At 39.9% G+C, this 14,707-nt stretch overlaps 1 protein-coding gene across 3 annotated transcripts in view; it reads left to right on the top strand.

Moving 5' to 3' along the window:
* LOC125230904 (mitochondrial carrier protein Rim2) overlaps nucleotides 1-13,007 on the top strand; it is a 37,733-nt gene extending 24,726 nt beyond the window's left edge. For 2 of the 3 annotated variants that reach the window (XM_048136184.1, XM_048136182.1), the window contains exons 6-8: nucleotides 7,828-8,047; nucleotides 10,977-11,079; nucleotides 12,451-13,007. In XM_048136184.1, the coding sequence (XP_047992141.1) occupies nucleotides 7,828-8,047; nucleotides 10,977-11,079; nucleotides 12,451-12,571 (444 nt within the window). In that variant the 3' untranslated portion in view covers nucleotides 12,572-13,007. Of the gene's footprint in view, nucleotides 1-7,827; nucleotides 8,048-8,247; nucleotides 8,386-10,976; nucleotides 11,080-12,450 lie in introns of all 3 variants that reach the window. The other variant, XM_048136183.1, reaches the window with a different exon arrangement.
* Nucleotides 13,008-14,707: the final 1,700 nt, after the last annotated feature.

The raw sequence follows: 14,707 nt of genomic DNA on the forward strand, positions 1-14,707 counted from the left end.
GATTATATTATATTTGCTGTGTAAGATTTCGACGATATTCACATTAATCACATCTAACCATTAGGTGTGCTAGGATAGGTACGGTACCTTGATTACTTCAAATGCCGGACGAAGAGTACTGTCCAGAAATAGGGACCCAGCAGCCATAAAAAACTTGAGGAACTTACCTTTAATTTACTACATATCTGATTTATTACAGAACATTTTCTAATAATGCTTGTTATCTGTCCTGCAATTTTTCTTCCCCGCGACATTTCGTTATCTACTAGTAATATCATCATTGTTTTTAATGTACACACTCACGCGGTCGCGGCATGCTTTCGGAGTGTTGATCGCAAAATTGTGAAAAGCTCTTGTTATCTAAGTACATAGATATAACGTCGAATCAATAAAGAATTAGCTGAATAATCTGAACATCCTAGTAGAGATATTACACAAAAGGGCCTCAATAATGTCTGTTTCTGTTATGATATTATGTAGATAAAAGCCATAAGAGCGTCAAGAGCATGTCACGTTCTTTTGCGGACTTTGAAAATAATAATAAATAAATAAGTTGCACCGAACACCCAAGACCTGATGTAGCTATTGAAAACCACAGAAGTTTTCAGTACCGCCATCAGAATGGAGTTTGGTGTCGATAAGTGTGCGGTTATGCATGTACAGCGGGGGGAGGTTGTAAATTCAGAAAATTTACAACTTTCTGAGACGATGTCGTTCAGATCTATCTCTGAATCAGAAACCTAGTACCTTGATATGTCACAGTCGTTGGGTATTGAGGATGTTGGCATTAGACGGTCGGTGAAGGAGCGCTTTTTCAGTCGGCTCACAAAAGTCCTTAACAGTCTTTTGTCAGGAGGCAACAAAGTGCGCGCCTTTAACGCCTGGGTAATGCCTCTACTCACATACTCCTTTGGCATACTACGGTGGACCCAGACTGAGCTGGACGCCCTGGATCGGAGGGTCCGTTCACTGCTTACCACACATCGTATGTTACACCCGCGCTCGTCTGTTATGAGATTGTACATCCCACGGAAGTGCGGAGGTCGAGGCTTCCTAAACGCCAAAGATCTCCACAACCGTGAAGTGTACAATCTCAGGAATTACTTCCTTAACAACGAGTGTGGGATGCATCGTGATGTGGTGGCAGTTGACGGAAACCTCACGCCGCTCTCCTTGGCGAAAGAGAACTGGCGCAAACCTGTGGTACTAAGTACTGCGGACCGCAAGGCGGTACGGGAGAGCAAGCAGCTACACGGGCGGTTCTACAAGGCCCTCACGGGACCCGATGTAGACCTGCTCGCATCGGTGAACTGGTTACGATTCGGGGACCTCTTCGGAGAAACCGAGGGTTTTGCCTGTGCAATTGCGGACGAAGTTATGATGACGAACAACTACCGGAAATATATCCTGAAGGACGGTACGGTCGACATTTTTCGGGCATGCCGCCGTCCCGGAGAGTCACTCAGGCATATCATTTCCGGTTGTTCTCATCTTGCTAACGGCGAGTACCTGCACAGACATAATCTCGTAGCCAGGATTATTCACCAGCAACTTGCTCTTCAATACGGTCTTGTGGACCGCGAAGTACCGTACTACAAGTACTTGCCTGCGCCAGTTCTTGAAAATGGTCGTGCCACGCTCTATTGGGATCAATCTATTATCACTGACAGGACTATTGTAGCCAATAAGCCTGACATTGTGATAATAGATCGACCGCAACGCCGGGCCGTGCTCGTTGACATCACCATCCCCCATGATGAGAATCTCGTGAAAGCCGAGAAGGACAAGTCCAGTAAGTACCTAGACTTGGCTCACGAGATAACCGCCATGTGGGATGTTGATTCAACGATCACTATCCCGATAGTCGTTTCAGCGAACGGTCTCATAGCGAAGAGTCTCGACCAACATCTTAAGAGACTCTCGCTAGGTGGCTGGATCAAGGGCCAGATGCAGAAGGCGGTGATCTTGGACACGGCGCGGATAGTCCGACGGTTCCTCTCTCTGCAGCCCTAACCACCGGCAGCTTGGGCCCTGCCCCGCTGCTGGCGGCACCCTAGGTTAGGTTTTTTATAATGTGTTTATATGTTTTTTATATTGTTTTGTATGTGTTTTTGTATTTTACTTTTATATTCATATTATAAAAAGCTTAACCTAAGAAGCAAAATAAATAAAGGAATAATATAATAAATAAATATTACAAAGATTGACTGAGCCCCACGGTAAGCTCAAGAAGGCTTGTATTGTGGGTAGGTACTCAGACAACGATATCTATAATATACAAATACATGTATACATAGAAAACATCCATGACTCAGGAACTATCTGGGCTCATCACACAAATAAATGCCCTTACCAGGATTCGAACCCGGGAGCGCGGCTTAGCAGGCAGAAACATTAGATAGTGCAGATAACTGCAGCTAATACCAATGAGTCATGAGACATAGAGAAAATATACATATAGATTCTTCAGAACCCCTTAAGGGGCTGACAACACCCAACTGCGCAATATTGATGTTACTTGCGCAGTTTTTTAAGACAGACTATTAGTTTTGGTAAGGCAAGTAAATTATGTTATTATTCATTATATTTCAACGAGCATAGCCGTACTCGATACACGATTTAACGAAATCGGCTCGATAGAAAAAAATTGCAAAGATTGGTCTCGAGTAGTGATGTGCCGTGCCGTGGGAATATTCCCGGGAATGGGAATATTCCCACTGGAAATATTCCCAGGCATATTCCCTCCTTCCCGGGAATATTCCCCTGACAAGGGAATATTGAAAAATAAATCCACAATGTAAAATTTAGTTTTCAAGTTTAAATTCAATTAAATTAAAGAGTCATATGGAGGCTCTTCATCAGGCATTCAAGAAAATTATTATTTCAACAAGATCTTCTAAAATTATACCTAACATTGTTTACATGACTTCGAACAGGTTCGAGTTCCGGTTATGTATTTATTTATTTATTTATTTAATCTTTATTGTACACAAAGAAAGAAAAACTTATAGTACAAAAGGCGGACTTAATGCCAGACAGCATTCTCTACCAGTCAACCTTTAGGCAAAGCAGAGATATTGTGGGCGGTGATATTACTAAAACTTTACATAGTTACCTACATAAGAAGTTACATAATAAATATACATAAACCTAAATATATATTTCCAAAAATACATACATACATATATAAAAACAACTAGGAATCCTTCATTCTATCATGTATGAGAGAATAAAAAAAAAGTTTGAATGTCATTATTATTAAATTTAAAATCGATGACACATTGCATCTAGAACAGATGTCGCTAAGTCGCTATCTCTCATAGTTTCTGACTTTTCCATACTGACGGTTTTGGTTTGATTGCAACTAATTGCAATTTTTTTAATAGTTCATATGTGGTTATACTGATTATTTCTATACCCTAGTATTTTTGTCCCTACGCCAAATCTAGGGATTAGTTGCCAAAGCTGACCCCAGGCTCCTGAGCCGTGGTGAATGCCGAGATAACGCAAGGAGGATGATGATCAGATTTTTTCTATACGAGCTGTTGCCCGCCTACGTATACGTACGCATGGAATCTTATTTTTTTTATATTAAATGTACAACCTACCTTTTAGCGAAGTTTTACGAGTAAAATCCTAAATTCTTTACAATCCTTACCCCTGCATGTTTTACCCCATATGAATTTGTATTCATTTTAAAACCTTAAAGGAGTTAGGTGGTATTCCGTTAGGGATTACCTTTTCAAAAACCCTTTAAAGTTTTCTGATATTTTCCTATACTGAGACAGAATTTGACGACCGGTCTGGCTCAGTCGGTCGTGACCCTGCCTGCTGAGCCGCGGTCCTGGGTTTGAATCCCGGTAAGGGCATTTATTTGTGTGATGATGAGCACAGATATTATTATTTATTTGTTCCTGAGTCATGGATGTTTTCTATGTATATAAGTATGTATATCGTCGCTTAGCACCCATAGTACAAGCTTTGCTTAGTTTGGGGCTAAGTTGATCTGTGTAAGGTGTCCCCAATATTTATATTTATAAATAAAAACCCTCTATAAACTTTCACCCCCTGTTTAAGGCCTTTAGGGGTTGAATAACACTAAATATGCGACTTCATTGTATTTGCCTTAATTACCTTTTTTTCCTGATCGAAAATAAAAACTTCATTCCCATTTTAACCGCTTCAGGGGATGAATTTTCAAAAACTCTAAAATAACTTTTCTTGTTTCATACTAAATTAACATTTAAAGAAGTTTCAAGTTGTTGGCTTAAAACCAAACTAGATTCTCCATACAAATTTTCATCCCTTTCTTAATCCTCTTATGGGACGGCAATCCGAAAACGATGAAATGTGTTTCCACTAATCACTACATAGTATAAAACAAAGTCACTTTTTCTGTCCCTATGTCCCTATGTCCCTTTGTATGCTTAAATCTTTGAAACTACGCAACGGATTTCGATGCGGTTTTTTTTAATAGATAGAGTGATTCAAGAGGAAGGTTTATATGTATAATAACATCCATTAAATAGTGGAGAAGTACTGTTATTTTTGAGGTTTCTAATGTGATGTCGTAAATAATTACATGCGGGTAGATTATATTTATTTGTCTACCCCGAACATTTATATAAATTAATATCGGGTAGTTTTGTGTTGTTTACATCTCCGGTGACATTTTGCTGGGACGTCAGTCTTCCGCGACCACGGCCAGTGTAACCTGGCCGAAACGTTGGGAAAAAAGGTAAAAATAATGTTAATTAATCGCATTCGACCTGTATGTGACTTTAAATATGTGTACAAAGCGCGAGAACTTAGTGTTATCTTGATAAGGGATAGGAATAGCGATAGGGATAGCGATATCACTACATAGTATAAAACAAAGTCGCTTTCTCTGTCCCTATGTCCCTTTGTATGCTTAAATCTTTGAAACTACGCAACGGATTTTGATGCGGTTTTTTTTTAATAGATAGAGTTATTCAAGAGGAAGGTTTATATGTATAATAACATCCATTAAATAGTGGAGAAGTACTGTTATTTTTGAGGTTTCTAATGTGATGTCGTAAATAATTACATGCGGGTAGATTATATTTATTTGTCTACCCCGAACATTTATATAAATTAATATCGGGTAGTTTTGTGTTGTTTACATCTCCGGTGACATTTTGCTGGGACGTCAGTCTTCCGCGACCACGGCCAGTGCAACCTGGCCGAAACGTTGGGAAAAAAGGTAAAAATAATGTTAATTAATCGCTTTCGACCTGTATGTGACTTTAAATATGTGTACAAAGCGCGAGAACTTAGTGTTATCTTGATAAGGGATAGGGATAGCGATAGGGATAGCGATAGGGATAGCGATAGGGATAGCGATAGCCATAGCGTTAGCGATAGCGATAGGGATAGAGATAGGGATACGGATACGGATACGGATACGGAAACGGATACGGATACGGATAATATGGGTATCGTTAGAGGGATACGGATAACCGGTCGGCGGTCTCTTACAATCAAAGTGCTCTAAGACGATCGTTGTTTGCTTGCTTGAAGATTACGTTTGCGATAAGTATAAGCAAAATGTAAAAAATTGTAAGGGATAATAGAAAAAAGTACTTTTTACCCACCGATCATATAGTGTCGAAATACGGGCTATGTGGGATGTTTATAAAGGTTTCCCCAGCGTATATAGAATTACCTACGCTGTGGTCGATGTGTAATATTTCTACAATCATTTCAAGCAAAAGTATTATGTGCAATCGAAATAATCGCAGATAAATATACCAGAGAAACCTAAGGATCCAAATGAAAATCTTAATGAATACTTTTATTACGCGGGCGAAGCCGCGGGTAAAAGCTAGTTTTAATATATTTTAAAATATGTACCTATAGTGTTACCTTTCCACGAAGTTTAAATTTCATAACCCAAAATATAATTTCTGACCCATACAAACTATCATCCCCTTTTAACCCCCTTAGGGATGAAATTTTCAAAATCTTTTCCTCACTTTATAAATGCAATTTATTCTTTAAAAATTTAAATTTCTAGCTATTGTACTTTTGAATCTGTGTTGATGAGTTATTAAATCGGTCAGTTAAAGACACTTGTATAAGTATAGTGTTTTATATTACCTAAATTATTATATATATTAACAACTATAAAGATTTTTAGCAGTTTTGTTTATTGAGTATGTACATTTGTATCATTTGTTTTATTTTGATCAGGGGAATATTTCCAGCAACTTTGGAAATATTCCCGGGAAGAATGGGAATATGCCCGGGAGTATAGGGAATTTACTTTTCAGTATAAGTTACATGGTCTAATATCTTGTTAAACGGTGTAAAAAGCTATTTTTGACGTAATCCTAGAAAATAAAATATGTCTGAATACTATATGTCAATATTCCCCTATATTTCCGTTGAGGGGGAATATTCCTGGGCACGTTACCGGGCATATTCCCGTTCAATTATTCACTTAGTTGTCTTTAATTAAAATTACAATAACAAAAAAATGAGTGCGTTACAAAACACGGAGAAACTAAAAAGCAAAAAATAATAAACCTGTGAATTCAGATTTCTTATCGGATTGCAATAATCTAAACATCCAAATTATAAACAAATCAATTATTTTTGTAGTCGGTACCAGACTTGTTCGTCGCCTTGCTATTTCCTGTTTGCCCCACCCAACCATACGCAGGCTGGCCCCGACTCCAAAAATAATTGATTTGTTTATAATTTGGATGTTTAGATTATTGCAATCCGATAAGAAATCTGAATTCAAAGGTTTATTATTTTTTGCTTTTTAGTTTCTCCGTGTTTTGTAACGCGCTCATTTTTGAAGGCGGTTTTATTTTTTGTTAAAAAGTTTATTTATTTGTTGATTTTTAGTGGTTCCTAGTGATATTATATGTATCAGTCCGAATATATGTACAGTAGTGAAAGAATTATCCTTTAACTCCATCATCAGCTCAGCCACATAAAATTATTACCATCAGGCGTAAATACTGGTGTACCTTTGAAAAATACACTAAAAACATTACATGTGCCTATAACATTTGAAGAGTTCCCTCGATTTCTCCAAGATCCCATCATCAGACCCCGACTTGGTGCCAATGGGACCATCTCATCATACCTGATCGATTGAAAAAAAAAATTTTGAAAATCGGTTCAAGATTCTCGGAGATATCGAGTAACATACATACAAAAAAAAAATCAGTTGAATTGAGAACCTCCTCCTTTTTTTGAAGTCGGTTAAAAATATACATATCTAAAACACTAACGAAACATATTGCACAAATAATGCATCTTCCTATTTTATTAATATTTTACCGTACTTTCCGTACCTAGCCGCCCTGTTTTAGTGACATCGCGCTCTCACTTACTCCCATACGAATAGACAGTGTACGCTAGCGTCAAGGTCATTGGGTGTTGTCAGCATCTTAAAATTAGTATATTTTGCCTAAAATATTAATTCAAGTTTTCTTAGCCTACCTAACCTTCATACTTAAAATAAAATAAATATTATAGGACATTCTTACTCAGATTGACTGAGTCCCACGGTAAGCTCAAGAAGGCTTGTGTTGTGGGTACTCAGACAACGATATATATAATATACAAATACTTATATACAAAGAAAACATCCATGACTCAGGAACAAATATCTGTGCTCATCACACAAATAAATGCCCTTACTGGGATTCGAACACGGGACCGCGGCGCAGCAGGCAGGGTCACTACCGACTGCGCCAGACCGGTCGTCAAAATACTTACTTAATGAGATGAGATAGTATATCAAATACTACAGATCCATATCGTTTTAACCTGTACCTTTAATTCCAGGGTATCAAAGGCTTCTACAAAGGCATAACGGCGTCCTACATGGGCATAAGCGAGACTGTGGTCCACTTCGTGCTATACGAGGGTGTGAAGGCTCGGTTAATGGCGGCCCGGGCCCAGGACGGCATCCCGAGCGACGCGAGGACACCGCGGGACTTCTTAGAGTTCATGGCGGCGGGAGCCTTCTCCAAGACAGTCGCTTCCTGCATCGCGTATCCACATGGTAAGACACTACTTCTTCGTGCTATACGAGGGTGTGAAGGCTCGGTTAATGGCGGCCCGGGCCCAGGATGGCATCCCGAGCGACGCGAGGACACCGAGGGACTTCTTAGAGTTCATGGCGGCGGGAGCCTTCTCCAAGACAGTCGCTTCCTGCATCGCGTATCCACATGGTAAGACGCTACTTCTTCGTGCTATACGAGGGTGTGAAGGCTCGGTTAATGGCGGCCCGGGCCCAGGATGGCATCCCGAGCGACGCAAGGACACCGCGGGACTTCCTAGAGTTCATGGCGGCGGGGGCCTTCTCCAAGACAGTCGCTTCCTGCATCGCGTATCCACATGGTAAGACGCTACTTCTTCGTGCTATACGAGGGTGTGAAGGCTCGGTTAATGGCGGCCCGGGCCCAGGATGGCATCCCGAGCGACGCGAGGACACCGAGCGACTTCTTAGAGTTCATGGCGGCGGGAGCCTTCTCCAAGACAGTCGCTTCCTGCATCGCGTATCCACATGGTAAGACGCTACTTCTTCGTGCTATACGAGGGTGTGAAGGCTCGGTTAATGGCGGCCCGGGCCCAGGATGGCATCCCGAGCGACGCGAGGACACCGAGGGACTTCTTAGAGTTCATGGCGGCGGGGGCCTTCTCCAAGACAGTCGCTTCCTGCATCGCGTATCCACATGGTAAGACACTGACTTCTTCGTGCTATACGAGGGTGTGAAGGCTCGGTTAATGGCGGCCCGGGCCCAGGACGGCATCCCGAGCGACGCGAGGACACCGCGGGACTTCTTAGAGTTCATGGCGGCGGGAGCATTCTCCAAGACAGTCGCTTCCTGCATCGCGTATCCACATGGTAAGACACTACTTCTTCGTGCTATACGAGGGTGTGAAGGCTCGGTTAATGGCGGCCCGGGCCCAGGATGGCATCCCGAGCGACGCGAGGACACCGAGGGACTTCTTAGAGTTCATGGCGGCGGGAGCCTTCTCCAAGACAGTCGCTTCCTGCATCGCGTATCCACATGGTAAGACGCTACTTCTTCGTGCTATACGAGGGTGTGAAGGCTCGGTTAATGGCGGCCCGGGCCCAGGATGGCATCCCGAGCGACGCGAGGACACCGAGGGACTTCTTAGAGTTCATGGCAGCGGGAGCCTTCTCCAAGACAGTCGCTTCCTGCATCGCGTATCAACATAGTAAGAGAGCATTTTACTCCACTTTCTAATGCTTGGGGCACACGATCATCGTCCACGTTTATCATAAACAGCAGCTTTTCCCGTCAGTGTGGCTCCAGCACAAAAGAGTTAGGTTTAGACTAACACGAGCGAGCCGCTCCTCAATACGGTACCTATTGTAATAAAATATGTACCTTTTGCTATGTAAATATATAGGTACTTACCTACTTGATATTACGTATGAAAATGATATTGAAGAAATCCGAAACATCATTTCTGCCAGTAATAAATAAGGAGCATTTCAAGAAAACTAAATCAATTCTTATTAATTCGCTCATGATAAACCGATTTAATATGGAATAAGGTTTCTTTTAATCTCTTTCTCGAGTTATCTAGAATTATCGTCATCTAGGTCACAAGGAACTAGAACGACACGAAACATGAATAATACATCGGAAAATCGCTTCTCTGAGAAAATTGACGATCTAAAAATATATCATCGTAAGACTTTATTTCTACATGCCTAAGGTATAAATTAATATTATACTGACGTATCTAATCTATCAGACCAGGGGTTCAATATCAAATATGTCATCTTATCTTGCCTTTGAAGATATTGTGCAGGTATTAAAGTAAGCGGGGTGTCTTAACTAGAGGTATAACGGCAATGATGGATAAGTCTGGATGATTTAGTAGGTCTATTCATTAAAAAAAAAATAGTTTTATGACTTCGACATAGGTATTTATACCTACATTTTTAAGAAAGAACAATAGGTACAATACAATACAATACAAATACTCTTTATTGCACACCTCAATACACGAAACAACATAGCAAGTATAAACAACAACTTAAGAGGTAAAACAAGAGGCGGTCTTATCGCTAAAGAGCGATCTCTTCCAGACAACCTAGGAACCTTCGATTTCTATCGATATTAGATAATAACTGTGTGCGTAGCCGAATGCACAAACGCTCACGATAATATCTCTTTCGTAGGTATCTATCTCTATCGCTCTTGCGTATTGGCGCGACAGAGCGAGACTACGTTTCTGCGGCGTTTCGTGTCGGGGCCTGTTGTTTTAAATGATAAAGATTTTTTTGTCAGAAATTCTAGAAAAGACATTGATTTAACTTTAACAAGGAACCTTTCACAAAGGTTAAAGTGGGTCAGCCGGGTGAATGACGACGGATGGGACAAAAAGCCACCAACTGGCATTCCCTATGTAGTCATGGCTAACACAAACTGAGAAAGAGATGGTGAGACGCCTTGGGTGCGTTTCAGTGGGATCATGGTCAGGGAGGATTAGAAAGGTTTTCTAAACGATCCGACACCAGATCCGATCCGATTATTTCATTGTTATTCAGATTCTCAAATTTCGTTCCGATCGATTAAGTTTTGAAGGAAGAAAGTAGAAACAGTCGAGAGCGGGACCTAGATTTTAAAGATTTTTTCGCAATATCTTTTAACTGAGTTGTTCTTAATGGACAATTTTTTTTATTGAAAGGGGCCATTCCATTTTAGCATTTTCGCTCCTGTAGCGTCTTAAATAATAATAAATAAATATTGGGGACACCTTACACAAGTTCTAAGCGACGATATACATACTTAAATAAATAAATTTATATACATAGAAAACATCCATGACTCAGGAACAAATATCTGTGCTCATCACACAAATAAATGCCCTTACCAGGATTGGAACCCAGGACCGCGGCTTAGATGTGTATTTAGTTGACAACAGTAATATATGTGTTTTGTCCGCAGAGGTGGCCCGGACACGGCTGCGGGAGGAGGGAGACAAGTACCGCAAGTTCTGGCAGACCCTACACACCGTCTGGATGGAGGAGGGCTATCGTGGCGTCTATAGGTAATTCATATGCCAATACTCTTTTACTTTATGAACTCTTATTTATTTTCTTTATTGGAAACTAGCTTTTGCCCGCGGCTACGCTCGCCCTAAATTTCGAAAATTGCGGAACAAACTTCCAACTTCCATTTTAGGGAATTGGCTTAGAAAGAGACAAAAAGTAGCCTATGTAGTGACATAGGCTACTTTTTGTCTTTTAAGTGGAGATAGTTGAAGGGATGGAGAGTGCTCCATCCCTTCAACTATCTCCACATAAAAAATCACGCCAAATCGTCGCACCGTTTTGACGTGAAAGACGGACAAACAAACAGACACACACACTTTCCTATTTATAATATTAGTATGGATGAATTATGAAAAAAAAAATACATGCCAGTAGTTATAAACAATATTATAAGCTACAACATTAGCTAATAGAAATCCGCAAACAGTTTATCTGAGTGAAAATGATTGTTTCATATCTTTTGCACTTATTTCACTGAATATAATATATGTAAGTATCTGTAGACTACATTGTTCATGAGTGGCTAGAGAGAGATGCCAGTCACTCAAACGTTTTCCCGATATGCTCACAATGAGGAGGCACACTCAAAAGTTATGACAGATGGCGCCACCCTATTAGTCCATTGCACAGATAAAGAATTTCATACGTGCGAGAAGATATTTTTTTTCTCTCTCACACATATTTATTTATTTATTTATTTATTAATAACAATATATTTACACGGCATTACAGACAAGCCAATACACCGAGAAATAGAGTATATACATTTTCGCTGTACACAAAATACAAATTTTATAACAAAACAAACAACCTGTCATCCATCGACTCACAAAACCTTAAACATTCATAACACACATTCGCCCATCTCCACGCAAACAAGTCGCATTCAGGTGCGGATGTCAGAAGCGTATTGAGCAATGTAAGCGCACGACAGAGCGGCGAATTCTTATGCGACACCGTGCGCGTCACCGGTACTGCCAGGAGGGGGCGAGCTCGTGGTCTCAGACTGACTCTGGGCACATCCGGAACGTAGAGCCGTAAGACTCGAGCCACAAGTTCCGGGCAGTCTGACTCACCACGCAGTATGCGTATGACAGTGACATGCCTGGGCACTTGCACAGGCGCCGCCTGGCGGGATAAAATGTCAGTGTGCCTCCGCATTCGGTGAATTCATTTGTCATTTCGCTTATTTGTATCGTCTTACTCTTTTGGCTCGGCCAGTTGAATCCATTTAATAATTTCCAGACCATATGTGAGTGTTTATTTCTTTAAGATTACTGCAGAACTATAAATTTCTCTACCCAATTTCCACACAAAAACAGTGGGAAATGTCACTAAATATTAAAATATTTTTTTATTGTGTACAGGGGCCTCGGCACACAGCTCGTCCGCCAGATACCAAACACAGCCATCATGATGTCCACATACGAAGCGGTTGTCTACCTGCTCACAACACACTTCAACAGTTCCTTTTATGAGAACACTTAGCTCACCTCTCCGAGACTATAGTGTTAGTCTAGGATGCTCAGGAGTAAACATGGAATCAAAGGCTGGCTTTTGTAAAGGATTTTTAGTAGAAAATGCCAGTGGTTGAATTGACCGATGTACGAGCAATATACCGTTACCCATTTATTTTTAAATCATTAGAAATGTTTGGGTAGTGTTTCACGCTAATAACTATATTAGCATGGTCAATGGCTGAGTTACTCTAACTTTTCTGATATTTAGAGAGTTGATTAATCTTTGATCAATATTTGTAGTTTAAAATCTGGCATAAAGTTCTGCTAACGCATGTTCCTACACGAATAAATGTAGGAATGTTATATAATGCTTGTTGATTCCTGTGTAGGCCTAAGTAGACCTCATGGATAGAAGCACATCTTACTCCTTATATAGAGATGTTATAAGGTTTAGAAGTATTAGTAACCAGTAGGCCTAGCACATGATGGCCGCGGGAGTATGTCGCCGCGAGATAGATGCCACGTCTTCTTCTAACTGTATTAATGACATAAGGACGGGTAGTCTATCTCGCGGCGACATACTCCCGCGGCCATCATGTGCTAGGCCTACTGAGCTACGTAATTAGAAATCTTAAATCATTTGTGTTTAGAATCGGCTTTACAGTTTGCCCTTGATACAAATAAATGTTTTGGAAACGAAAAATAAAGTGTCCAAATATATAATTGGTTCCAATTGTCATCATCCTCCTTGCGTTATCCTGGCATTTGCCTCGGCTCATGGGAGCCTGGGGTCCGCTTTGACAACTAATCCCCAAGATTTGGCGTAGGCTGTAGTTTTACGAAAGCGACTGCCATCTGACCTTCCAACCCGAAGGGTAACTAGTCCTTATTGGAATTAGTCCGGTTTCCTCACGATGTTTTCCTTCACCGAAAAGCGACTGGCAAATATCAAATGACATTTCGCACATAAGTTCCGAAAAACTCATTGGTACGAGCCAGGGTTCGAACCCGCGACCTCCGGATCGAAAGTCGCATGCTCTTACCGTTAGGCCACCAGCGCTTTTGGTTCCAATTGTAATGTAACATAAAAGTTATGGAACTGATATATTAATGAATGGTTGTGTTTAAAAGATGGTATTTGGCTAAAATTGCTGGTGTGACTGCAAAATGTATATACATTTAAAGCTTGACCAGAAACATATGACTATGCGCCATGTTGCGGAATTTCATTACAACTATTTTCTTCATACTAAACTGAACTGTCCATACATCAGAATAACAGCGCCCTCCTGACAATAGTCATATATTTCTTAGGCTTTATATACAAGAGCAAAACATTGTAAGGGAAGGGACTTTTCCTTGATTTAGTTTCCAAAAGAATAAATTATAGTCAGTAGTCTAGTCTTGTGCTTTTTTGCTGTGCCTTGATTTAGCCAAATTTGATGTAAATATTAATTTAGTAAGTAGTACGCAAAACACTGTTTTTGTGCCAAACAGGTCCATTCCTTGTGTCAAACCACTTTTGGTTGCTTTTCATGTTGTGTATTTTTATTAAAACAATATAAACAATAAAAAAAAATTTAGTATATTGAAGCCAGTTTTTATATATTTTACTTTAATGTGCAGCATCTTCCCAGTTAAAAACCTAAAAAGTTTAATTTAGTACATGTATTCAAATTGTGATGTACATTAATTAGTCATTTTAATTTCATACATAAATACGAAGTTGTGTATGTTTTTCATACTTTTGCCATATTTTTTTGTAGAAATGATGTGTCACTAAGATTGAAGTAGAATCTGTTATATTATAATGTCTTTCAAAATAATCAAGGCCTTGTACAAGAAAATATAATCATTCACATTTACTATGTACAAATCAAAATGATATGTTTTGCAGTTCTCTTTAGGGCAAATATAGTAAGTTGTAAGCTGTGATATAGAGCTTGTAAATATTAATGTTCATTGATTTGCACAAGATTGTAGATTCTATATTCTCAAAAGTAAGCACATCATTTGAGAACATGTTTTTATTGTTAAGTTTAATTGTGTATAGTTTTCATATTCAGTCTATAGCACAAGATCAGTCAGGAGCTTTACTATTGTTAAAAATCATGGTATTTGAAAAGTAAAGCTACAAAATATTAGATCATGGGCAAGCAGTGTG

The sequence above is a fragment of the Leguminivora glycinivorella genome, chromosome 11 (assembly GCF_023078275.1).
Source record: "Leguminivora glycinivorella isolate SPB_JAAS2020 chromosome 11, LegGlyc_1.1, whole genome shotgun sequence".
In the NCBI taxonomy this organism is placed as follows: domain Eukaryota; kingdom Metazoa; phylum Arthropoda; class Insecta; order Lepidoptera; family Tortricidae; genus Leguminivora; species Leguminivora glycinivorella.